Source organism: Somniosus microcephalus, chromosome 2, assembly GCF_052327205.1.
Source record: "Somniosus microcephalus isolate GS21.2 chromosome 2, FLI_Smic_1.0, whole genome shotgun sequence".
Lineage (NCBI taxonomy): Eukaryota > Metazoa > Chordata > Chondrichthyes > Squaliformes > Somniosidae > Somniosus > Somniosus microcephalus.
Genome location: NC_140988.1, coordinates 294530945 through 294556982, shown reverse-complemented (window position 1 = coordinate 294556982; position 26038 = coordinate 294530945). Strand labels below are relative to the sequence as shown.

General features: G+C 43.7%; 1 protein-coding gene across 3 annotated transcripts in view; it reads left to right on the top strand.

Annotated features, from left to right (window-relative positions):
• The window catches only part of npr3 (natriuretic peptide receptor 3), a 131070-nt gene extending 105682 nt beyond the window's left edge, over positions 1–25388 (top strand). Inside the window, exons 8-9 of one of the 3 annotated variants that reach the window (XM_085973290.1) lie at positions 21584–21639; positions 24806–25388. In XM_085973290.1, the coding sequence (XP_085829416.1) occupies positions 21584–21639; positions 24806–24897 (148 nt within the window). In that variant the 3' untranslated portion in view covers positions 24898–25388. Of the gene's footprint in view, positions 1–21583; positions 21640–23539; positions 24380–24805 lie in introns of those variants that run through there. The other 2 variants (XM_085973279.1, XM_085973297.1) reach the window with 2 other exon arrangements.
• The last annotated feature ends 650 nt before the right edge of the window (positions 25389–26038 follow it).

Here is a 26038-nt window from a genome sequence, read left to right as displayed (position 1 = left end):
CGCCACAGAATATCTTGCCTCTGACCTGCTCTTGTTGGCACAGTATTTATGTGGCTGGTCCAGTTAAGTTTCTGGTCAATGGTGACCCCCCAGGATGTTGATGGTGGGGGATTCGGCGATGGTAATGCCGTTGAATGTCAAGGGGAGGTGGTTAGATTCTCATTTGTTGGAGATAGTCATTGCCTGGCACTTCTGTGGTGCGAATGTTACCTTTCACCTATCAGACCAAGCCTGAAAGTTATTGAATCTGCTTCCACCACCCATTCAGGCAGTGCATTCCAGATCACAACTCTTTCCTTTAATCATCTTAAACACCTCAAATAAATCACCTCTTATCTTCTATATTCAAAGGAATATAAGCCTAGTCTATGCAACCTGTCTTCATAATTTAACTCTCTTAGACCTGGTATCATTCTGGTGAATCAGCGCTGCACCCCCTTCAAGGCCAGTATATCCTTCCTGAGGTGCACTGTCTAGAACTGACTGCAGTACTCCAGATGGGGTCTAACCAGAGCTCCATACAACTGTAACATAACTTCTACCCCTTTGTATTCCAGGCCCCTTGAGATAAAAGCTCACATTCCATTAGGCTTTTAAATTATTTTTTGTACCTATCCACCAGTCTCTAGTAATTTCTGTACATGAACTCATAAATATCTCTGCTCCTCCACAGTTCCTAGCTTCTTACAATTTAGAAAATACTCTGATCTTTCTTTCTTAGGACCAAAATGGATGACCTCACACTTCCACACATTGAAGTCCATCTGCCACAGTTTTGTCCACAGTAATGTCCCTTTGCAACTTTCTGCTCCCATCTGCACTATTTACTGTGCCATCTAGCTTGGTGCCATCAGCAAACTTGGAATTATGGCTCCTTGGGGGAAAAATTCAGTTGTTTGCGCCTCCTGTTAGCGCCTTAAGGGGCGCTAATGGGGTGCGAAGCAACTAGCGCCCGGGCGCGGCAATGTTTGCGCCACTTGCGAAATTAACTGAACATTTTGCGGCAGCGCTAAACACTCTCCGGTAACGCCCTGGACCAGATATTGTGTGGCGCTCCCTGCCTTACCGCCTGCCGCTAGCAACGACAGGTTGAGGGAAGCGTTTTGCAGTCAGGAAGGGATTGGGGGAGCGCTATTTAAAGGCGACCGCTTCCAGCCTTTTTTTGTTGATGACATTTTTGCACCACGTATTCTGAGAGAGAGAGAGAGACTTCTGGAGAGATTCAACACTGTGTGAAGGAGTTTTGGGTACTGAGCAGCACTTTGCAGGTTCATTTTGATTTGCCCTTGTATCTATTTAGAAGAGACTATGGGGGCTGCACTCTGAGCTCTTTCCCTGGTTCTCTCCATTGTTCTTTCCAGCAGATTTGATGTACAGGTCTCTCCTGGCCGAGATTCAAGGCTGCAATGAGCAGGATGTGGATGGAGAGCAAGATCAACCCTCCCCTTTAAGATAAAAACAGAAAATGCAGGAGAAACTCAGCAGGTCAAGCTGCATCTGTGAAGAGAGAAACAGAGTTAACGTTTCAGGTCGATGACCTTTCATCAGAACTCCCCTTTAAGAACTGGCCGGAGCCAGTGTGTCTGTGTTCCATTGCTGACTGACATCATATGAGCTTCGCCAGCGCTCTGTGGTAGCGCCTCGCTCCTTGGCCTTTGCGCCTTAAGGCAGGTGTGAAGTGCCTAATTTAGCACTTCAATCACCTCCAGGAGCGATAAAAGCCAAGTTTGCCGTCGGAGGCGATAATTAGCGGCAGGCGCTAAACTTTGCGCACGGCTGATAATGGTGCCCCAAACGGGGCGATACTGAATTTTTCCCCTTTTATTCCTTCTTCTATGTCATTGATAAATATAGTGAAAGGCTAAGGCCCCATTACAGTTCCTTGGGGAACACCATTAGTCACATCCTGCCAACTTGAGTACATACCCATTATCTCTACTCTCTGTCTTCTACCTCCCAACCAATTCCCTACCCTTAGTTCCATCTGAGTATTGACTGGATGTCGCAGGGGAGTTTTTGATTTTGAGCTAATCTGGGCCCTTCATGCAAGTGATGTTGAATTAACTGGGGGTAATTTTTGTGTCCCTACTTCCCCATAATGAGGCAGTTGTGAGGCTAAACTGTATGCACAATGGAAGTGCTGACTTATTGCTAAATTCCCAACTGTAATATATGTGGGTGGAACAAATGAAGGACAGAGACACCATGAGCTGCTAGTCAAGGTGCTTGTTTACTAGGCCAGAGCGAACTGAGCATGCTCATACTAAATCATGTGACAAACCATGTGCTAATACATTGCACTGCTTTCTCCTTAAAAAAAAAGTACATATTCCCCTCTCAAATACAACAAAACTATGGTCCCACCTTTCCCAGCATTACATGTACCACATAATAAAAACTCCTGGCTTATTTTCTTTTAAATCAACTACAAATGCTACAAATGAACTACGAATCCAGTTTAATAACAGGTTTGCGGAGCCTTCCTGATCTCCTTACAAAAGATTTTGGTGTTGAACCAATTTTCGGGCTGTTTTGTTCTGGTTCCGAACTCAAAGGTGATCCTGTTTCTATCTCAGACTTGGTTGAACCTGGTACTTCAGTTTCTGAAGTCTGAACGGAGTCAAACTCATGTATGTGTTCATGATCAAGTGGTTCAAGATCACGTCTTGGTTCATCTCTAGCAGAGATCATTTGATCGACATGAACACTTCGGATGTTGTCACCAATTTCAACCAAGTATCTCTTGGTTCCACCAACCTCTACTATGATTCCTATATCCCACTTGTGTGAACTGAATTTGCCAGGGTGACTGAGAATACACACTCATTTTGTTAGAAACACCATTCTTTCTCATTGCTGTCATAATAACATTTCTGACTCAACTGTTTCTGTTCAACTCTTGAGGCCACATTTGGTTGAGCAAGACTCAATCATGTTCTCAATCTCCTCTTCATCAAGAGTTCTGCTGGGGTATATCCAGTTGTAGTGTGCGGAGTAGTTCTGTACTTCAGCAAGAAATTTGCCAAACATTGCTTCATGCTGAGTCCTGAACAAACCGGCAACACTTGCTTTTTGAGAGCTTCTTTTAATATTCTGACTGATCTTTTGGATGCTCAGTTTGAAGCTGGATGATATGGTGGAATGAGAGTGTGTTTGATACTGTTCCATTTCATGAACTCTTGGAATAGAGCAGAAAGGAACTGAGGGCCATTGTCAGAAACAAGCTCTTCAGGTCAGATAGACATCAACTCATTTATGGTATTCAGTTGTAGTATTTGAACCCATGTGTTTCACTTCAATCCACTTTGAGTGACTATCTATAAGTACCAGGAAGTAATCATTTGCTTTCTCACAGAAGTCTACATGTACTCTCTGAAAAGGTTGGCTTGGCCATGACCAGGGTTGTAGTGGAGTTTTGGGTGGTTTGTTCCTGCAATTTTGGCAAATGCTGCATTTGCTGACAAGTGATTCAAGATCACTGTCCAATCCAGGCCAGTAAACAAAGCTTCTTGCAATTGATTTCATACTGATGATCCCTGGATGTTCAATATGAAGTTCGGACAGAATTCTATCTCTCAAAGAGGTAGGTACCACCTCTCTGTTTCCCCACTTGATACAACCTTGCTCACAAGACAATTCAGTACGACGGTTATGGAATGGTTTCAGCTCTGTGTCCAGACACTGATCAGTCCATCCATTCACAGTGTTTTCATAGACTCTTTTCAGTACTGAGTCCCTTTGAGTCTTATTTGCAATCCCAGTTGCATTCACAGGAAAGTCTTTGTCAACCGCGCCAAGCATGAAAATCTCACCTTCACTCCCAACACGAGTCTTCATGTGGCAACCTGGACAAGGCATCTGCAATTGCATTTTGCTTTGAAGTGCGATATTCAATCGTGTAGTCATATTATGACAACAACGCTGCTCAATGTTGCATCTTTGTTGCGGCCATTGCAGGGATGGCAGATTTGGGCCCCAATATCGCTAGAAGCGGTTTGTGATCAGTTATCAGGGTAAACTTTCTGCCAATCAGGAACTGTTGGAATTTTTGATTCCAAACACTATGGTGAATGCTTCCTTTTCAATTTGTGCGTAGTTTCTTTCGCTCTTTGTGAGGGTTCACGATGTGAATGCAATTGGTTTCTCCTGGCCATCATCGATTATGTGGCTCATGACAGCTCCCACACCATAGCTGGAAGCATCACATGCTAACTTAAGCTCACGCTCTGTGTCGTAGCACACAATTAGAGCATCACTAGAGAGAGTTCTCTTACAATCGTCATAAGCTTCCTGTTGCACTTTCCTCCACTTCCACTGGACATCCTTCTTGTGGAGCTTGTGCAATGGAGCTAGCATGATCGCTAACTCAGGTAAGAAATGTGCGTAGTACTGGACCATTCCAAGGAAAGATCTTAACTCAGACGTGTTCTGTGGCTTTGGAGCATTGATGACAGCATCAACCTTTTCCTTCACTGGTTGCAAGCCATTTGCATCAACTTTCACATCAAGGTACACAACCTTGGGCTGCACAAAAGCACATTTTCTCCTTTTCAATTTGACATTGTGGGAATTCAACCTTTGAAGCATTATATCTAACACTTCTAGATTTTCTTCTTTGCTGCTTGTTGCGATCAGCACATCGTCTTGATTGCATAAGCAATTTGGAACTCCTTGCAAAATCTTATCCATCGTAGCCTGGAAGACTTTGGGGTAGGACATTACACCATATAGCAGCTTGGTGTATGAGTACAGTCCCTTGTGTGTGTTGCTAGTGAGATACTGTTGATTCTCTTTGTCAACATTCAGTTAAGCGTAAGCGTGCGACAGGTCAAGCTTGGAGAAAACCTTTAACCCAGAGAGTGCTGCATACAAATCTTGCGATGTAGATAACGGGTACTGCTCATCGTCAACTGCTTGGTTGATAGTAACTTTGTAATCACCACTCAAGCATACAGGTTTGTCTGCTTTGGGCACTACCACAATCGGGGTAGCCCATTGATGCGCTATCAATTACTCATAAAAGACGGAGAGTTAGGAGAGTAACTAAAGGCTTTTATTAGCAAAGAACAGAGCATGCCTCTCGTGGTTGACTGGGTTCCAAGAAGGCAGGGGGCTGCAGGTCAATCACCTTTATACCTGGGCCTGTGGGTGGAGCCAGCCGAGACATGTTGAGGCATGCATAGGTACAACAGTGTGCAGCAACAACAACAACAACAACAACAGTGAATAACAATAACAGTGGTTTACCACATTCACCCCTTGTTTAAAATTGAGTCCGGCGGGGTGAAGTGTACTAAAGGTTCGTGTAAGTAAGTCTATCAGGTGGCCTTGTATGCCGTCCTGATCGTCGTGGTGGCGGCGGTGATGGTGGAGCATCCAACGTTGAATCTGGCGTCTCATTGAGTGGTTGGGTGGTCAATGACAGGTCCTGGGGCTGCGGCATGCCGTCTAGCGGGGTAGGCGTGGGTAGTGGTGGGTGGCGAGGGAGGTGTTTCGGGAGCACCCGAAGGTGCGAGGTCTCGTATGGAGACTGTGTCCTCCCGCCCATCCGGGTACACCACGTAAGCATACTGAGGGTTGGCATGGAGGAGGCTCACCCTCTCGACCAGGGGGTCCGTCTTATGGGACCTCACGTGCTTCCGCAGTAGGACGGGTCCTGGAGAAGTCAGCCATGTCGGTAACGATATCCCCGATGTGGACTTCCTGGGGAAGGAGAACATTCTCTCGTGAGGGGTAGCATTGGTGGCTGTACAGAGCAGTGACCGAATGGAATGGAGCGCCGCAGGGAGGACTTCCTGCCAGCAAGAGGTCGGAAGGCCCTTAGATTTCAAGTTTAAAAGGACTGCCTTCCAGACCGTCGCATTCTCCCTTTCCACCTGGCCATTCCCCCGGGGGTTGTAGCTGGTGGTCCTGCTTGTAGCGATACCTCTCGAGAGCAGGTACTGCCGGAGTTCGTCGCTCATAAAGGATGAGCCCCTGTCGCTATGAATATAGCTAGGGAAACCGAACAAGGCGAAGAGGTCATTCAGACATTTAATGACCGTGGTACTGGTCATGTCTGAGCAAGGGATGGCAAACGGGAAACGGGAGTACTCATCAATTATGTTGAGGAAGTACACATTGCGGTCGGAGGAGGGGAGGGGCCCTTTAAAATCGACGCTCAGCCATTCAAAGGGGCGCGTGGCTTTGATCAGGCTTGCTCTGTCTGGCCTATAAAAATGCGGTTTGCACTCGGCACAGATTTGGCAGTTCCTGGTCATGGTCCTGACCTCCTCGATGGAGTAGGGCAGGTTACGGGATTTGATGAAGTGAAAAAACCTGGTGACCCCCGGGTGGCAGAGGTCATTGTGGAGGGTCTTCAGTCTATCGACCTGCGCGTTGGCGCATGTACCACGTGATAGGGCATCTGGGGGCTCATTGAGTTTCCCGGGCCGGTACAAGATATCGTAATTGTAGGCGGAGCGTTCGATTCTCCACCTCAAGATCTTGTCATTCTTGATTTTGCCCCTCTGCTTATTATTAATCATAAAAGCTACTGAACGCTGGTCAGTGAGCAGGGTAAATCGTTTTCCGGCCAGGTAATGCCTCCAATGTCGCACAGCTTCCACAATGGCCTGGGCCTCCTTTTCGACAGAGGAGTGTCGAATCTCGGGGCTCTGGAGGGTCCTTGAGAAAAAGGCCACGGGTCTCCCCGCCTGGTTAAGGGTTGCAGCTAGGGCAAAGTCGGATGCGTCGCTCTCCACTTGGAAAGGGATGGACTCATCCACTGCGTGCATTGTGGCCTTCGCAATATCTCCTTTTATGAGAGTGAAGGCTGCACAGGCCTCTGCTGTCAGGGGGAAGGAGGTGGACTTGATGAGGGGTCTGGCTTTGTCCGCATAGTTGGGCACCCACTGAGCATAGTACGAGAAAAACCCTAGGCATCTCTTCAGTGCTTTTTGGCAGTGGGGGAGGGGGAGCTCCATAAGGGGGCGCATCCTGTCAGGGTCGGGGCCGATGACTCCGTTCTCCACTACACAGCCAAGAATGGCAAGGCGCTTGGTACGAAACATACATTTGTCCTTGTTGTATGTTAGGTTCAGCCGCTGGGCCGTACGGAGGAATTTCTCTAGATTAACATCATGGTCCTGCTGGTCACGGCCGCAGATGGTGACGTTGTCTAGATGGGGGAAAGTGGCCTGGAGCGCGTTCTGGTCAACCATCCGGTCCATCTTCCGTTGGAAGACTGAAACCCCGTTGGTGACGCCGAAGGGAACTCTGAAGAAGTGGTAGAGACGACCGTCAGCTTCAAAAGCTGTGTACTGGCGGTCCTCAGCCCTGATGGGGAGCTGGTGGTATGTCCTCCCTTTTCCAACAGTCTCTGCCGGGAGTAGTCGGACCTTAGACCCGCAACGAAAGCATCTCGGATCAGTCCCTCCGTGTGTGCTGCGGCTGGTACTTCTTTGCAATCGCAGTCTCGGCCGAGTATCCGTAGTGCCCGTAGGAAGGCCTCCACCAATTCCCCGGGCTGCTGTCTGCGGGATCTTAAGAGGTGCCTGGCATAGACCGTATTTACCGGGCGTGCGTATTGCCCTTTTAGCAGATCGATAGCCGCCGCGTAGGTCGTCGCGTCCTGGATTATTGTATAAACTTGGTGGCTCACCTTTGAGGCCAGGATTTCCAACTTGTTTTCGTCCAGGGTCACAGTTGAGGCTTGCAGGTAGGCCTCGAAGCAACGCAGCCAATGCGCGAATTTGGTAGCCGAACCCGCTTCTTGGGGGTCTAGGTCCAGGCATGTTGGTCTGAGGGCTCGCAGCAGCTCCTGCTGCTCAGCGTTTGGTGCAGCAGCCTGCTGTTCAGCGTTTGGTGCAGCAGCCTGCTGTTCAGCGTTTGTCGACATTTTGTTTTTGCTAATAAAATTGATGCGCTATCAATTACTCATAAAAGATGGAGAGTTAGGAGAGTAACTAAAGGCTTTTATTAGCAAAGAACAGAGCATGCCTCTCGTGGTTGACTGGGTTCCAAGAAGGCAGGGGGCTGCAGGTCAATCACCTTTATACCTGGGCCTGTGGGTGGAGCCAGCCGAGACATGTTGAGGCATGCATAGGTACAGCAGTGTGTAACAACAACAACAACAACAACAACAGTGAATAACAATAACAGTGGTTTACCACACCCATTCACTTTTGTCAGTTTTTACTAGTACTCTGTTCTCTGTGTTTCCCTAGCTCTTCCTCCACCTGACTTTTCAATGCATAGGGGACCGACCTTGCTTTACAATACACAGGCTTCTTTTTGGACTTGATGTGGATATGCACATCATAACCAGTGATGCCCTCATAACTGTCTGAGAACATGCTTTCATACTTGTTCAGCATTGTATTGAGTTGCTTCTTTGAAGCATCTACACTGAAGACTTTTTCCAGTCTAGTTTTAACTTTCTCAACCAGTCTTTGCCCATGAAGTTTGGCCTGTTGTTGTAGCTTGCTACAATAATAGGCAGCTTTACTGACTGGCCATTGTGTTGAACTGTACATTCCATTTGTCCACATGTCTCTAGGATTTCTCCGGAGTAGGTTTTGTTATGTTCATAAATAAATAGACGTTTTCATTATGAACAGCTAGCTTGAGCTAGTCATTTATTCAGCCATGTGGACTAGTGTACAGGCATCCATCTTGACTACTGCCTTGTGGGTAGCCCACCAAACATACAGCTCCACCTAGTGTACCATTCTAGAATGACATGTTACTGATCATTACATCCCCCTTCCTTAGAGGTTAAACAAAATCAATATCAATCAATCATAACGACATAAACATCTTCACAACAGTCAACACATTTTCAAAGCTTTACTTTATGAACTCTAAGCTTTTCATTCTTTTATTATAGTTTTCTTTGTACTCAAAGATTAAGTCTATCAGGCTTTTTTACTTCACGTGTGGATCTTCTCAGCACAGGTAAGTCTGATGTGTTTTCATGAGAGCCTGTATGTGTGATTGTGTTAGATTGTTCTGGTGGTGAGTGACAAGATTCAGTTGCGGCATTGTCATCGATTTGCTCTTGGATAGTTTCTTGTGTTTTCAGGAGGGAACGGTGGTTCCTCCTGAGAATCTGTCCTTCCTCAGTTCTAACAGTGTATGACCTTGGTCCTACTTCCTCAAGAACTGTAGCTTTCCTGTTCCATGCATTTGGATCCTCAATCCTGACAACATCATCCCTTGTCAATGGTTTCAGAGTTTTGGATGACTTGTCATAGTGTGATTTCTGTTTCAGCTTTAACAGTTGAAGTCTCTGTCTTAGTTCCTTACTCTGCTTTCCTTTTGCACAGCAGGGTAGCGTGGTGCGCAACTTGCGACCCATTAGGAGTTCAGCAGGTGAAGAACCACAGTCTAAAGGGGAGGCTCGGTAGCTCAGCAGGGCAAGATAAGGATCAGACTTGCTTTCTGTTGCTTTCTTCAGTAGCTGTTTGAGAACTTGAACACCTTTCTCTGCCTTACCATTCGACTGAGCATACAGAGGACTGGATGTGATGTGTTGAAAGTCATAATGTGCTGCAAACTGTTGCCACTCCTTACAGTTGAAGCACAGACCATTGTCGCTAACGGCAAGCCAGGGAATTCCATGTCTGGCAAAGATGGATTTAACATGCATTATGACACTGCTTGCTGATGTGCTTGAGAGCAGCGCCATCTCAGGATAGTTAGAATAGTAGTCAATCACTATTCGATAGTCTTTACCATTCAAATGAAAGAGGTCCATACCAACCTTTTGCCATGATGCTGTTGGTAAGTCAGCTACTATCATTGGTTCCTTTGCTTGTTTGTTTTGGTGTTTCTGACATGTCTCACATATGCCTATCATGTTCTCAATGTCCTTATTTATGCCAGGCCAATAAACAGTGTCTCTTGCTCTCCTTTTGCATTCTTCAATTCCGAGGTGTCCCTCATGAATCCTTTTGAGCATGTCTCAACGTAGAGCCTGTGGAATGACTATTCTGTTCTGTTTTAGTAATAGTCCACTTGCGACACTCAACTTTGACCTGATGTGAAAGTACTTTGGACAGGAACCTTTTGGCCAACCATGATGAATGTTCTCTATTACTGTTTGTAACACTGTATCTTTTACTGTTTCTTCTGCTATTTGCTTTGATTTTGTGTCTGACACAGGCAGCGCAGCAGTGACCATACTCACATGAACATCCACGTCTTCCTCAGTAGAGCTCACATGACTCATTGTGGGTGCTCGGGATAGTGCATCTGCTAACACTATGTGTTTGCCTGGTGTGTAGATCAGTTCAAAGTCATATCTTTGCAGCTTCATCATGAGTCGTTGAATCCTTGGAGACATCTCATTCAGATTTTTTTTTATGATGGCGACCAGTGGGCAGTGGTCTGTCTCAACTGTGAAGGTGGGAAGTCATTATATGTAGCCATGGAACTTTTCTAGTCCAACTACCAATCCTAGACATTCCTTTTCAATCTGGGCGTATCAACACTCAGAATCAGTCATAGACCTGGAGGCATAGGCAACAGGCTTCCAATCTTCACCCTCTGCTTGTAGCAAGACTGCACCTAGGCCATCTTTTGATGCATCCGTTGACACTTTGATTCTCTTTGTTGGGTCAAAGAAGGTGAGTACAGGTGTGGTTGTCAGCACTGTTTTGAGGTTCATCCACTCTTGTTCATGTCTTTCTGTCCATGCAAACTCATTTGTTTTATGTAGCAGGTCTCGCAGACAGGCGGTCTTGGCTGACAAGTTAGGAATGAACTTTCCAATGAAGTTTATCATCCCCATGATGCGTAGCACTCCTTTTTTGTCAGTGGGTCTGGGCATTTTGAGTATGGCGTTTACTTTTTCCATATCTGGCTCTATTCCTTTACCAGATAGATTATCTCTTAGGAAAGTGACTTCCTGGATGCCAAACTGACACTTGGCTTTGTTGAGCTTCAGTCCATTCCGGCGTATGCTCTGTAGCACTTTAGTCAGTTTCTCATTGTGTTCTTTCAGTGTGGAGCCCCAGATGATGATGTCATCAACATAGACCCAAACTCCTTCCAGACCTTCAATTATGTGTTCCATCGCTCTATGAAAGATTTCAGATGCAGATATTATCCCGAAAGGCATTCTGAGGAAACAATACCTGCCAAATGGTGTGTTGAAGGTACAGTATTTGGTGCTCTCTTCATCCAGTTTTAGTTGCCAAAATCCTTGTGAGGCATCGAGCTTTGTGAAGTATCTGGCACCTGACATTTCACTGGTGATTTCTTCTCGCTTGGGAATCTGGTAGTGTTCACGTTTTATGTTTGCATTTAAGTCCTTTGGATCCATGCATATTCTTAGATCATTGTTCTTTTCTTTACACATACCATGGAGTTAACCCAGTCTGTTGGCTCTTTGACTTTCCTGATGACTCCTAGTGTGGTCATTCTGTCCAGTTCTTTCTTGAGCCGGTCACGCAGGGGTGCTGGAACTCTCCATGGAGCATGTACCACTGGCTGAGCATCCTCCTTTAGCTGGATCTTGTAAGTGAATGGTAGAACTCCAAATCCTTTGAACACATCCTGGAAATTACTCAGTACAGAATCCACTGAGTCATCTGGTCTGCTTACGGCACTGTTTATACGGTAGACTCTCTTGACCAGTTCTAAGTCCTCACAAGCTTTGTCACCTAGTAGTGAATCAAGTCCTTCAGCCACAACAGAAAACATGAGATGATGCACTTCGTCTTTGACTGTCACTTTGAGTCTGCATACACCTAAGCTATCTATTTTCTGTCCATTATAGTTCTTCAGTAGTACTGACTTTTTCTGTATTTTGGGCTTTTCTTTCATATTTTTAATGTCACTCATACTGATTAAGTTTGCTTTTGCCCCCGTGTCTAGTTTCAATGTAACTAATGCTCCATTTACCTGCAGTGGCATTATCCATTTGTCCTCTTTTACTGCATTAACTTTATGTTCAGCATTGTCCATTCCTGAGGGCTGCACATTTTCTGTATCCTTTTCGATATTGTCACATGACACCATTCCTACAAAAAATGTCTCACTTAAATCAGTGTCATCAATCACATTGACTTGTTGCCCTTTCTTTGTTTTTACTTTTGAAAAGCATTGTTTGGCAAAGTGATTCTTTCCATTACATTTTGTGCACATTTTTTCAAACGCAGGGCATTGTCTTGACTGGTGCTGGTAACCATAGCGTTTACAATGAAAAATTCCATCCTCCGACTGCTTTGCAGTTCTGTTCTGCCGACGTTTATTCCCCTTGTAGGACACAGCACCGACAGCAGCACAGTCATTCACTGCAGTCGCATTATTATTAATTTCACTGAAAGTCTTTGCGTGCTGTTGAGCTAGCTCACTGGCATGGCATATTTTCACAGCATCCTCCAATGTTAGATCAGTTTCTCTCAACAAACGTTCCCTGACTTTTTTATCATGAATACCAAACACAATCTGGTCACGAATCATGGATGATTTCAGTTCAGAGAAATTACATGCCTGTGCTTTCAGTTTCACAAAGCTATCAAAAGTCTCATTTTGCTGCTGTGTCCGTGAATGGAACACGTAGGTCTCGTTCTTTTTGGGAGAACAATGTGTATCAAACTTCTTTAGCACATCGTCCATTTTTTCTCTGTCCTCCTCTTGATCAAATACAAACGTATTAAATACCTCTATCACCTGCGGGCCTGCAACCGTGAGCAGTAACACTATCTTCCTTGCGTCTGGCATCGTACCGAACCCGATGGCAGCAATATAGAGTTTGAATTGTTGTTTGAAAGTCCGCCAATTGCAGTCGACATTCCCCGTGAGTTTCAAACCCTCCGGTGGCTTCATATTCCCCATGTCGCATTTCACAATATTCAGCAGATATTACCAATCCTGGTACCATGTTATGTTCATAAATAAATAGACGTTTTCATTTTGAACAGCTAGCTTGAGCTAGTCATTTATTCAGCCATGTGCAGTAGTGTACAGTGTACAGGCATCCATCTTGACTACTGCCTTGTGGGTAGCCCACCAAACATAGAGCTCCAACTAGTGTACCATTCTAGAATGACATGTTACTGATCATTACAGTTTTTAACTCTATGGTACTCTTTGTAAGTGGTATTTGATTAAACTTACTCTCTTATGTGTTCTTTCTCATGATAGAGTAGTCCACCGCTGTGCCGATACACATATCAATATATTGCTCGTTGATCAAAAGTTTTGTTTGGAAGTCTTTCTCATGACTGCTTGCATTGCCGCTAGTGGCATAGATACTGTAGACGCCTAGTTCTTCAACATGAGGTGTGTTCACTTCAATATTGTGAACTCCTCCCTTTTGTTTTCGCTACTTTGCATTACCACTAGAATGGTTCTTACTTCCTGCTTTAGATCTAGCTCTGCAAGCTGTTGAGATATGGCCTCGCTTCTGGCAGTGAAAACACTTCGCATTTCTGCATTGGCAGGGCTGTGGTGAGTGATTTCCATTGTAGTGATAACAATTCACTGAACTGCTCTCACCGACATGCTTTTGACTTGGTCTCACAACTTTAGATTTGGCGGTGACTTTGTGACTGTAGCACTCAGCTGCACCAGTCACTTGAGTTGGACGGAGCTCTCTAGCATTCTTAGACACCATCTGCATAGATCGGGCAATTTTGCATTCTATGTCAAACGTTAGGTTCGGAGTGTTCAGTAACTTGGACTGTGTGCGCTCATCCACCAGTCCACACACAAACTTATCTCGCAACGCACGATTCAAAAATGTGCCGAAGTTACAATGCAAAGACAGGTTCTTAAGAGCTACAATGTACTCACTGATGATTTCACTTTGTTTTTGGTTTCTCGTACCAAACTCTGCTATTTCTAATGGCTTTGGGTCAAAACGGTCCTCGATGTCTCGACAATGTCTTCACATGATACATCCTTCGCTTCCCCTGGCGCAAGTAGGTTTGTGAATCTTCTATGGACATCTGGCCCGATCTCTGTTAGAAAAATTGCTTTTTTATGTTCACGAATGACTTTATTTTGAGTTTGAACATTCTCATCTGCACCTTCGGTCTCAATAATGTTGTTGGCCTTAAAAAACATCTCCATCCGCTCAATGTAAAAGCTGAATGGTTCGCGAGCTCGGTCATACATGCCGAGGCTTCCGATGATTCCCGTCGGCGTGGCCATGATTGTCCCATTGAGCAGTGACTCAGCACACTACCTGTGTACTTGTGAGAATCAACACTGTTTTTGTTGTGTATACATACACACGAAGGCGAAGCACAGATGACTCTGAATGAGCATTAACAATAAAACATCGCAAAAAATCTGTTTAGGCATCACAAATTCATCTTAAACTTTTCCACGCGAAGGTTGAACACTGTCCTTCCATGATCCCTAAAAATGGCTTTGGGATCCCATTCTCGTTGCCAAAAATGTAATATATGTGGGTAGAACAAATGAAGGATGAGTTGCTAAGCAAGTTGCGTGTTTACTAGGCCAGAGTGAACTGAGCATGCTCATACTAAGCCATGTGACAAACCATATGATAATACATTACACCAACCGTTCTAATTTTTAAGTGTACCTCAATCCAGACGGCCAGACTCCCTGCCGGAAACAGCCAGGAGTCTGAAGAATATATGTTAATCAGGGTCAGATGATGCAGTTAGGATCCTCCAATACCATTTTTTCTGCCGGTCTCATTACGGCCAGTTCATCCTCCCACTCAACAAACATAGGCAGTGCAAGTCGGGAAGCAGCTATTTTCAACATTCATTAAAGCGATCCTCAGTTCATAGAATCATAGAATGAAACAGCACATAATGGAGGCCATTCGGCCCATTGTGCCTATGCCAGCTCTTTGGTAGAGCTATTCAACTAGTCCCACTCCCCCACTCTTTCCCCATCACTCTTGCAATTGTTCTCCCTTCCAATATTTATCCAATTCCTTTTTGAATGTTACTATTGAATCTGCTTCCACTACCCTTTCAGGTAGTACATTCTAGATCCCAAACATCTGTGAAAAATGTTTCTCATGTCACCTCTGGTTCTTTTGCCAATCACCTTTATTTTGTGTCCTGTGGTTATAGACTCTTCTGCCACTGGAAACAGTTTCTCATAATTTACTTTATCAAAACCGTTCATGATTTTGAGCATCTCTGTCAAATCTCCTCTTAACCTTCTCTGCTCTAAGGAGAACAACCCCAGCTTCTTCAGTCGCTCCGCTTAACTGAAGTTCCTCATCCCTGGTACCAAACTACTAAATCTCTTCTGCACCCTTTCTGAGGCTTGATATCCTCCCTAAAATGTGGTGCCCAGAATTGAACACAATACTCCAGCTAGGGCCTAACCAGTGTTTTAGAAAGGTTTAGCATAACATCCTTGCTTTTGTACTCAATGCCTCTATTAATAAAGCCAAGGATTCCATATGCTTTTTCAACAGCATTTGCAACTCAACCTGCCACCGTCTCTAAAAGATCCCCCACTACTGATGTTAAGCTGACTGGCCTGTAGTTTCTGGGTTTATTCCTGTCCCCTCTTTTACTGCAGTTGCTTGCAGGATTTGAACCTTACAGGCTTCAATATTTAGGGGGAGAAATTCAGTATCGCCCCATTTGGGGCGCAATTATCGGCCGGGCGCAAAGATTAGCGCCTAGCTCTAATTATCGCCTCCGACTGCAAACTTGGCTTTTTTCGCCCCTGGAGGTGATTGGAGCGCTAAATCAGGCGCTACACACCTGTCTTAAGGCGCAAAGGCAGAGGAGCGAGGCGTTACCTCAGAGCGCAGGTGCAGCGCAGGTGATGTCAATCAGCAATGGAACACAGACACATTGGCGCCAGCCAGTTCTTAAAGGGGAGGGTTGCTCTTGCTCTCCATCCACACCCTGCTCATTGCAGCCTTGAATCTCGGCCTGGAGAGACCTGTACATCAAACCTGTTACATAGAAACATAGAAGATAGGAGCAGGAGTAGGCCATTCGGCCCCTCGAGCCTGCTCCGCCATTCAATAAGATCATGGCTGATCATGCAAATTCAGTACCCCGTTCCTGCCTTCTCTCCATATCCCTTGATCCCTTTAGCCTTAAGAAATATATCCAACTCCTTCTTGAATATATTTAATGAATTGGCCTCTACTGCCTTCTGTGGTAGAGAATTCCACAGGTTCACCACTCTCTGGGTGAAGAAATTCCTCCTCATCTCTGTCCTAAATGGCTTACCCCTTATCCTTAGACTGTGACCCCTAGTTCTGGACACCTGGCCATCGGGAGCATCCTTCCCGCATCTAGTCTGTCTAGTCCTCTTAGAATTTTATAAGTTTCAATGAGATCCCCTCTCATTCTTCTAAACTCCAGCGAGTATAAGCCCAATCGACCCAATCTCTCCTCATACGTCATTCCTGCCATCCCAGGTATCAGCCTGGTGAATCTTCGCTGCACTCCCTCCATGGCAAGAACATCCTTTCTCAGATAAGGCGACCAAAACTGCACACAATACTCAAGATGTGGTCTCACCAAGGCCCTGTACAACTGTAGCAAGGCATCCTTGTTCCTGTACTCAAACCCTTTCGCTACGAAGGCCAACATACCATTTGCCTTCTTAACCGCCTGCTGCACCTGCATGCTTATCTTCAGCGACTGGTGCACAAGGACACCCAGGTCTCGTTGCACTTTCCCTTCTCCCAATCTATTGCCGTTCAGATAATAATCTGCCTTCCTGTTTTTGACACCAAAGTGGATAACCTCGCATTTATCCCCATTATATTGCATTTGCCATGCTTCTGCCCAATCACCCAACCTGTCCAAATCACACTGGAGTTTCCCTGCATCCTCCTCACAGCACACACGCCCATCCAGCTTTGTGTCATCTGCAAACTTGGAAATATTACATCTAGTTCCCTCGTCTAGATCATTAATATATATTGTGATTAGCTGGGGTCCAAGGACCGATCCCTGCGGTACCTCACTAGTCACTGCCTGCCACTCGGAAAAAGACCCATTTATTCCAACTCTTTGCTTTCTGTCTGCCAACCAGTTCTCTATCCAAGTCAATACCTTGCCCCCAATCCCATGTGCCTTAACTTTACACGCTAATCTCTTATGTGGGACCTTAAGAATAAAGGAGAGGCCCAGGGAAAGAGCTCGGAGTGCAGCCCCCATATTCTCTTTTAAATCGATGCAAGGAAGATCAAATCAGAAAGAACCTGCAAAATGCTGCTCAGTACCCAAAGCTCCTCAACACAGCTTTGAATATCTCCTGCAGTCTCTCTCACTCAGAATGCATGGTGCAAACATTTCGCCGACAAAAAAGGCAGGAAGTGGTCGCCTTTAAATAGCGCTCCCCAAGTCCCTTCCTGACTGCAAAACGCTCCCCTCAACCAGTCATTGCTAGCGGCAGGCGGTAAGACAGGGGGCGCCACTTAATATCCGGTCCGGGGCACTACCAGGGCGTTGCACACTTGACTGACGTCACGATCTGCCGGCGCAGGAGATCGTGGCGGTAGTGTTTAGCGCCACCGCAAAATGTCTAGTTAATTTTGTGAGCAGCACAAGCATCGCCACGCACGGGCACTAGTTGCTTTGCACCCCATTAGTGCCCTCTTAATGTGCTAACAGAAGGCGCAAACCAACTGAATTTTTCCCCTCTAATGCCTTTGCTGCTTGGGTTCTGTAGTGGTATTGGCCACCCAATTTCTCACCTCCAGATTGGTGAGCTGCCTATTGGGGAACACGCTTTGTAGTGGCAGCTCTACGAATACAGCCCATTTCAACAACCCACCCCCACCCAAAATGCTAACTGTTTGGTTTTCAATGGTGTGCGCAACCTTAAAATCTAAAGGAGGGGTTGAAGAAGAGAGGGGAGTGATAAATGATTTCTTGAAGATTTGTTCTGTTCAGTATTTCTGCAAAATTCATAAATACATTCCAAAAGGACGTGCTTAGGATTCTATTAGGAACTAGCTGGAGTGCCCGGCGGTGCCGAGGGTTTTTTGAGGGCACGTTGTTATGAAAAAAGTAGAAATAATTTTTTATATATATACAAATGAGTTTGTCTGTCTGTCTGTGTGGGAAGGAGAGAGAGAGAGAGAGGGAAAGAGAGAGAGAGAGACTGGGGAGGGGAGAGAGGCCCGGGGATTGAGAGAGAGACTGGAGGGAGAAGAGAGAGACGGGGGGGGGAGAGAGCGACTGGGGGGGTGAGAGAGAGAGAGAGACTGGGGGGGAGAGAGAGACTGGGGGAAGAGAGAGAGAGAGAGACTGGGGGGAGAAGGGGGAGACTGGGGGGAGAGAGAGAGAGAGACTGGGGGGGAGAGAGAGAGAGAGACTGTGGGTGAAGAAGGGCGGCCGGCATTTTGTGAGGTCGGTGGGAAGTTCCCTCACCCTCTCTCCCTCCCTCTCTCTCCCGCCCCCTCTCTCTCCCTGCCCCTGTCTCCCCCTCTCTCTCTCCCCTGCCCCTCTCTCTCCCTGCCCCTCTCTCTCCGCTCTCTCTCCCTCCCTCTCTCTCCCTCCCTCCCCTCTCCCTCTCTCTCCCTCTCCTCTCCCTCTGACTCACCACAGTACCAGAACAGAGCATATCCGACACCGGGAGTCCGGGTGCCCATCGCTCCAAAGCGAGCCCGGGGTTCCTCATGGTTAACGCGGCGGGCCTTTGGACCCGGTTGGCCGGGCGGCAGTGGAACGCCTTTCGCTCCGGGCTCCCGTGTCCGATATCAGTCGGGGACGGCTCGTGTGAAAGCCCCGGTTTTCCCGGTCCCGCACTCACGGCAAGCGAGAGAGGGGGAAGGAGAGAGAGAGAGAGAGGGAAGGAGAGAGAGAGGGAAGAAGAGAGGGAAGAGGAGAGAGAGAGAGAGAGAGAGGGGGGGTAAGGAGAGAGAGAGAGAGAGAAATTTTTTAAGCTTCAGGCCCGGCTGGTCTGTAATGGCTGCCACTCACCTCAGTAACGGCAGTTTGAAGGATTAGGCCCTGCCCACAAACACCATGAAATGCCCCCCCGTGATGCACCGATTGGTCAACCATCAGGTCACTGAACTGTAGGATTGGTCAACCATCACGTCACTCAATGCTAATGAGCGGTAGGATTGGTCAACCGCTAATGAGCGGATTTTTTTCCGTTTTTTGAACGTTTTTTGTCTACTGTCCGAACAATTTTTGTCTGACCAAAAAGTAAAGACGCCTAGTAGACTCCCCTAATCATAAGCTTTCTTTTGATATAACATATGTGTAGGTACGCTCTATAACTTTTGAGTGCTGCCCGGACAGACAGACAGACATACAGACAGACAGAAATATCCTTTTAAAAATAGATACTGAACGGAGCAAATCTTTGTGAAAGCATTTTACAATGTTGCTACACATAACGACCAGAGGAATTCTTATTGCAGGGTAAAGGGGAATTTTCTTCTGGTTTTCATTAATCTTTATTTGAGAGGCCAATAAATACTTCATTTCATTAAAGAGTTCATGTGAGTATTTTGTTGAGCATCAAGGGGTAATTTTCCAAATGTGCACTTGTGATGGGCAACCTCGCCCATCCCATATTGCAAAATCACAGGCAGCTTTTTTTAATATGTGCTGGTGGCAGATTCCCTGTTGCCAGTCCGCACTGGAAAATTACCCCTATTATGTTAAAAATGCAAAAAAAAACACACAATTTGAGACATCTATATAAATTAAGAATGTCCTGTAGCATGCTTTATTGATTTTGGAAGTATTCTAGTAAAGAAACCCAGCACATCGGAAACAACCTCTGTCAAATATTTGTCCAGGAATGTGCTCTGAAGTCATTTCAAATTCAGATTGATCTGAAATGAAGCCAATTTGGATCTGTTTAGAATTATCCCAATTTGTCCAGTTTGGACCTGTTACAATTTGAGACACAGTTCACTGTCTGGTTCAGTTAAGTGCAGCTTCAGATTTTTGTAGCACAGATGTTAGGCTCAAACAATTTGAAGCTGGCTCCAGAAAGCTGGTCAAAAAACTTGCCTTCAAATTTGAACTCAGAAAGTTTTCTGCGGCTTTACAATCAGGATTCAATAGACCCTTCAGTTCAACCGGTCAGTTCTTGAAGAAACTAAAAGGGGATATTTTCCTGTGTGTATAGCTGGAGAAAACAATTCTTCCATTAAACATTTATGACTCTATTCTCTGCAAGCAGGACACTTTGAAATATATTGTGCTTATGTGTTCACTATAGAATGACTTGTGCAGAATAAAAACTTTATTTTCCTTGAAAGTATACGTATTATGGACTAGAAATTGGATCACCTGAAAAATGAGTGCTGTACAAATAAATTTCTAGGCCTATGTGTTTAGGTGCATGTTCTCTTTCCTAGCAATCTGCTTAATTTTAGTTTGAATTATCAATCCAGAAATAAGCACCCAGTGATCTATTTTATGTTTCTACTGGGATTCTCGCTACTTGTATGACTTTGTAGATAGATTAAGATTTTTTTTCAATTTTAAGTTCCACCATTAAGCACAACAATTATGCACTCCACAGCTTTATTCACAGAATTTCCAGAATTTACACCTGTTAAATCATCTCATTAGTTGCTCGAGAGGCATTAAAAGATGATTATTATGGGTGCTATGTGATTGGCTGTTTTTTGGTAATTCGCACTATTGGAATTACACACAAAAAAGTGTGTGCTGCTGTCATGTGGTTTGCTAGTCCTAAATATTAATGAAAAAAAGGCAAATCCCAGTGCTCTTTCTTCTTCCTTCTCATGTGGAAGCTAATGAACTGTTGTCACCTCGCCAACAGTGCATCAGTGACCTGCCAGTTGGCCGTGCACACAGCAAACTGATTGATGTTTCTGATGTCAATGAAAGCAGTTTGGAAGCAGCCAGGGGCACAAAAGTTTAGCGTCACGCTGACCTTCACTGCCACAGGCAGTGGTCCTGGTGTTGGGCTCCAATTCTCTCTCCAACAAGTGTCACAGGTAAGTAATAGTCTCCCTGTTGAAACGCAGCCACCTCAAACACTGCTCCTGTGTATAGATAAGATACGATGTTCTATTTCTGTAGACCCACATGCTGTAAGGCCTCCTGCGCCCTCTTCTTGCAGCCTCTGCAGGTCTTTGGCGCTGCTCTTCCTCCTGATTTGGGAGTGGCCTGGACAAGCCCAGAAGCATTTCCATGTTCAGCAATTGAGAATAAGCAAACCCTAAGAAAGAGTACAGGACCTCCACAAACTCTCTCTTCTAAAGTATTTCACAGCCAATGCATGGACAAAGCTTGGCTTAAATGATGCCTGCATTTGTTTTAGGAAGCCGCCAGGAATGCCTAACAAGCACCTGAACCAATATGTTGTCGGGCGCACGGGATGTCACATTGTAAAATTAGACCTCTGGCTTCCGTTTTGGACCCGTAAAACAGGTGAAACGCATACCAATTTAAAAAAATTGTTTTTAAAAAGAAGTTCATGACCTCTGGATATCTGAAATAAAAACAAAATAAGTACTGAAAATGAACAACCCTTCTCTCAGCATCTGAAAGAGGAATAATAGTTTAGCATTCCACCTGTGACCCTGAATCATGAGCCTTTATATCTTTTTTAAAATGCAGAATGAACTGCGTAAACTGGAGCACAAAATAAACCTTTTAACGTTGTTATCCTTTCTTTGTAGGAAGAAATACAGGATAACTATTGAGAGACGAGCACAACTGCATGAAGCTGACAATGGTAAGCACCACCACTTGCGAGAAGACTCTGTCCGATCCAACCTGTCAACAGCTTAAACAGTAGAATCGAATCTTCCTTTATAAACTTTCAATTTTTAGGGAGATTTACCAAAGGTGTCACTGCAAACAAAGAAAGGCTGATTAGAAATTAATTCTTTTGAAAAGTAGGGTATTAATTTGTCATAGTTTTTTCTTGCTTTTGAAAACTCAGGAAAGATTCACTTATTACACTGCACCACTGTACCGGAAGCTGCATCTCTGTGAAGATGATAAAATGTGATTCAGCCTGTTTCATAGAGGCCAGCAGTGACTTACACTGGCAACTGAAGAGAACCTTCAAAAGAAAATATTTTGTAGACGGTCGTTTACCCCAATATATATTTCATGGGAACTGTCCAGTATCCATAATAAAATAAATCATTAAACCTTATTGAATATAAAATTGATCTTAGAACCAAGACAGTAAGGTTCTGAAATTCATAATTCATACCAACAGATTTAAAAATTGTGGTGGCTTCAAAGCCACTATAGGGTAGAAATTACTTTTGGAGATGCTATTGTATGAAGGCTTAATGCACTTAAATCAAATTTCTCACTTCGCTATTATAATGTTTATTTCAAGTGGTTCCATGCCTTCATTAAAATAGCAAAAAGAGAATTTGGCACAAGCATTAAGCATTCATACAATAACGTCGATGACTGAAATTTCTACCCTCCTGCAGCTTAAAAAATATATTGCTGTGCATCCATCTGTGGGAATACGTGTTTCCTATTTTACATGTAAAAGCACTGCAATTTGTACTTTGCAGTTGCCGCAGACACCAGAGAATGCTCACTGGAACTGTGCTGCTGTTTGCTGTGTTATAAAAGTAACTTGGTTTTTCTGACATGATTGTTAAAGCTTCAGTGATAGATAAATCACAACAATAACTTGCATTTATATAGCGCTTTTAATGTACAAACCGGCCCAAGGCGCTTTACCATTATTAATCCTGTAAACTTTATTGCTGTGTCCTATTTGTAAGATTGTAAAAAGTGGCTCAATCACTGGCAGCCACGGATAATTTCTTTTACATAATAATTGTTGGCTTTATTTACCAAGGACTGTAATCACTGCAATTTTGAAAAGTGTTACACTTTTCATAGTAAACTACAGTATATGGACTGTACAATGAATATTGACTTTCATCTTTGACAATAAACATTATATACCTTTGATAAAATTGGGAATACTGTTTTAAAGGGGTATTCAGCAAATAAGTCAATATTTTTAGTCTATAATAAGAAAAATTCGGAGTATTTTCAACAATATGCCAAACAATATTTTGTACATATTAAATAATATGGATACACTTGTACAGTATTAGAGCAGTTGAACCTTTCATGCTTGGTTTAGAGAGGTTCTTGAAAATAATATTCTATTATTATACAAGTTGATTTATTTAGATGCTGCTATTAGTATTTTAGTGGGCACCTGAGAATATAAATCCTGCAGGAAAGAACCCAGTGAAGCTCTTATTGTGGAAGGCAGGGAAATTGGTTACATACATTGACAAATTTATATATACTTGTCACAGTGGAAAAGTTCTTGAATATTACAAGTTAATTGTGCCTTGTAATGTCTTCACTAGACTCTAACTGCAGCAGCAAAATTTGAGCAAGTTGTAACATTTTAACATGTGTTGTGAGCTGAATATATAAACATTTACTTCCACAGTACTGTGGTTCATTTTGCTCACTTTAGTGAAGGACTTAGTCATTTGTTTAGTCATGTATTTCTACAAGCAAATAATATTGTATTTGCCCCAGGAATACACTCAGTGCAAGTGTAAATACTGTACATCTGACGTGAGTGTTATTAGTAAATGTCTGATGGATTATGTAATGGATTATGCCATCAGATTATGGCTGTGAGTTCATTGCATAACTCTCAACCCAACTGCAACAGAATCAAAACTGGCTTTTAAAAATGGAAACTCAATCAAACAGAAATAAAAGTTTGAAATAAGTATGGAGTGCTGACGTTGAATTGCAAATTAGGTGTATGAACATTTGCATCAGGCTTTCTTCAAATGAGATCATTGTTTTGAAATGAAAGAGCTTGGCACCTGAATTCAGAAGAAAAAAGACAGTTTATTTACTGAAGTAAAGATTTTATGAGTTTATATATTTTTGTCAATTCTAGCATGTATCACTAGAAACAATGTTAGCAACTGATGCTATGAAATGAACAATTGTGCATTTGCTGGTGCTGTCAATGTTCAGGTTGTGAGCTGCTGTTTTTAATATGTAATTAAAAATGGAAAGAATGTGTGTATTAAGGTTTAGCGATTTGAGAATACTAGAAAAAAAACCAAATGATTTGAGTTTTGATTGGTATGGATGTTTTAAGTGCAAATGCAAGGTGCCATACAGTATAACAGTAATATACTGGCATAAGTAGAAATATCTGCATATAATGTGATATTTATTTAACAGTTGTGTAGAATTTAATATTCATAACTGTAGATAGAGTTTTTTTAATTACTATTGTGTTATATTTTCATTCAAGATGAGTTGGTCAGTTTTATATTTACCTATATGCTGTATTGATCCATTTTTGGTGTCTATGGACCTTAATGATGTGTAAATGTCTTTGTAAACTATTTTATTTTCTGTAAACCAATATGTCGTATATTCTTAATAGAATATTAAAGCAAGGCAGATATTGGCAATAAAATAATGTATAAGTGACAACCTTTGCTCCTTTGTCTGTGTAATTCTATAAAGTACATGATGCACACACTATTGTTTGCAAAATGCTTAGCATGCTACAACTTCTACAATATGTTAGTAAGCTCTTTGGTCAAATGAGTAATGCACCTGATCAAGTAATATTTAAATGCCCGTGCAGGTTTACTTGTTCCGACTATGTATTCAGGGCTGACTGTGTCATTGGTATCATGTACATAGACCACTTTTAACTGCATGACTGAGAATGCTGTTTTGTATTTGTTAACTTACACCTACATGCTATACAGTAATTAAGCAATCTTGTCACCATTGCTTTTTTAATCTCTTTACTGCTGACTCTCTATCAAGAATTCACTTTTTAGAAATGTAATATTTCCAATATTTGTCACTTGCAGCAAGGGGGTTAACACATGCTTCCCATTTTATCCCCTTAGGTCCCCACTGCTGCCACCCACTGCTATACTTCCTCCTTCAGCTGAGAGCACGGGATGATCTGGGTCACAATCTACTCCATAGCCACCATTAATGTCACACCGTAATTAGTCAACAGGAGGTGCACGTCTGCAGGATAGGACTGGCCCTGCCAGTTCTTCCTCAAGCTGCGATGAAATGTGCCATTGCTTCTAGGCCTAGACCTGGTCAAATTTGCCCACTGACTTATAACTTTCATAAGTGTTTAATTTTCACGTGGAATGTGAATCTTTGCATGAGAGAAGTTTCAAAACTCCCATGCATTAAAATATTTGCTATGGATTCCTAACTTCCAAAACATCCTACCAACTGCTTTCTGTCAAGAAGATGCTCTCCCCAGGTAGCATCTAAAATATTTCTCACAATATTAGGTTGAACCAAAAGATCTTTGAACAATATCAACAGATTTTATGAACTCATACCTTGGTTCTGCCTCAAGGGACATTTTGTCAATAACCTTGTCCTAGCTCTTGAACAGTCTTCAGTGTCATCTAACCATTGACAGAGTCTTGGTAAATATTAAAGTGCTGATATTTCTACAAATTCATTCCCATTCCTTCAACAAATTAGAAATTTCCTGAGTCGTGTTTGAAAAGCAACCCATGTCAGTGACATGCAGCAGGTCAGTAGTATGCTATACAAAAACTGACCGGAAAGCCAGGTTTCTGATATATCTATGATTGCTGACATCAGCTTCAGAATTAAATTATTTAAAGCTGAATTAGATTCAAAGGCAATAAATATCCACTGAAAGCTTTAGAAAATTCTACATAAAGTTTCTTAGAGCAACAAAAGCAACAACAACTACTTGCATTTATATAATGCCTTTAATGTACTAAAGCATCCCAAGACGCTTCACAGGAGCAATTATCAAATAATATTTGACACCAAGCCACATAAGGAGATATTAGGACAGGTGTCCAAAAGCTTGGTCAAAGAGGTAGGTTTTAAGCTGTGTCTTAAAGGAAGAGAGAGAGGTGGAGAGGTTTAGGGAGAGAATGCCAGAGCTTAGGGCCTAGGCCGCAGAAGACATGGATTCCAATGGTGGAGCGAAGAAAATTGGGGACATGCAAGATGCCAGATTTGGAGGACCGTAGTGATCTCGGAGGGCTGGAGGAAGTTACAGAGATGGGGAGGGACGAGGCCATGGAGGGATTTGAAAAAAAGGATGAGAATTTTAAAATTGAGGCGTTGCT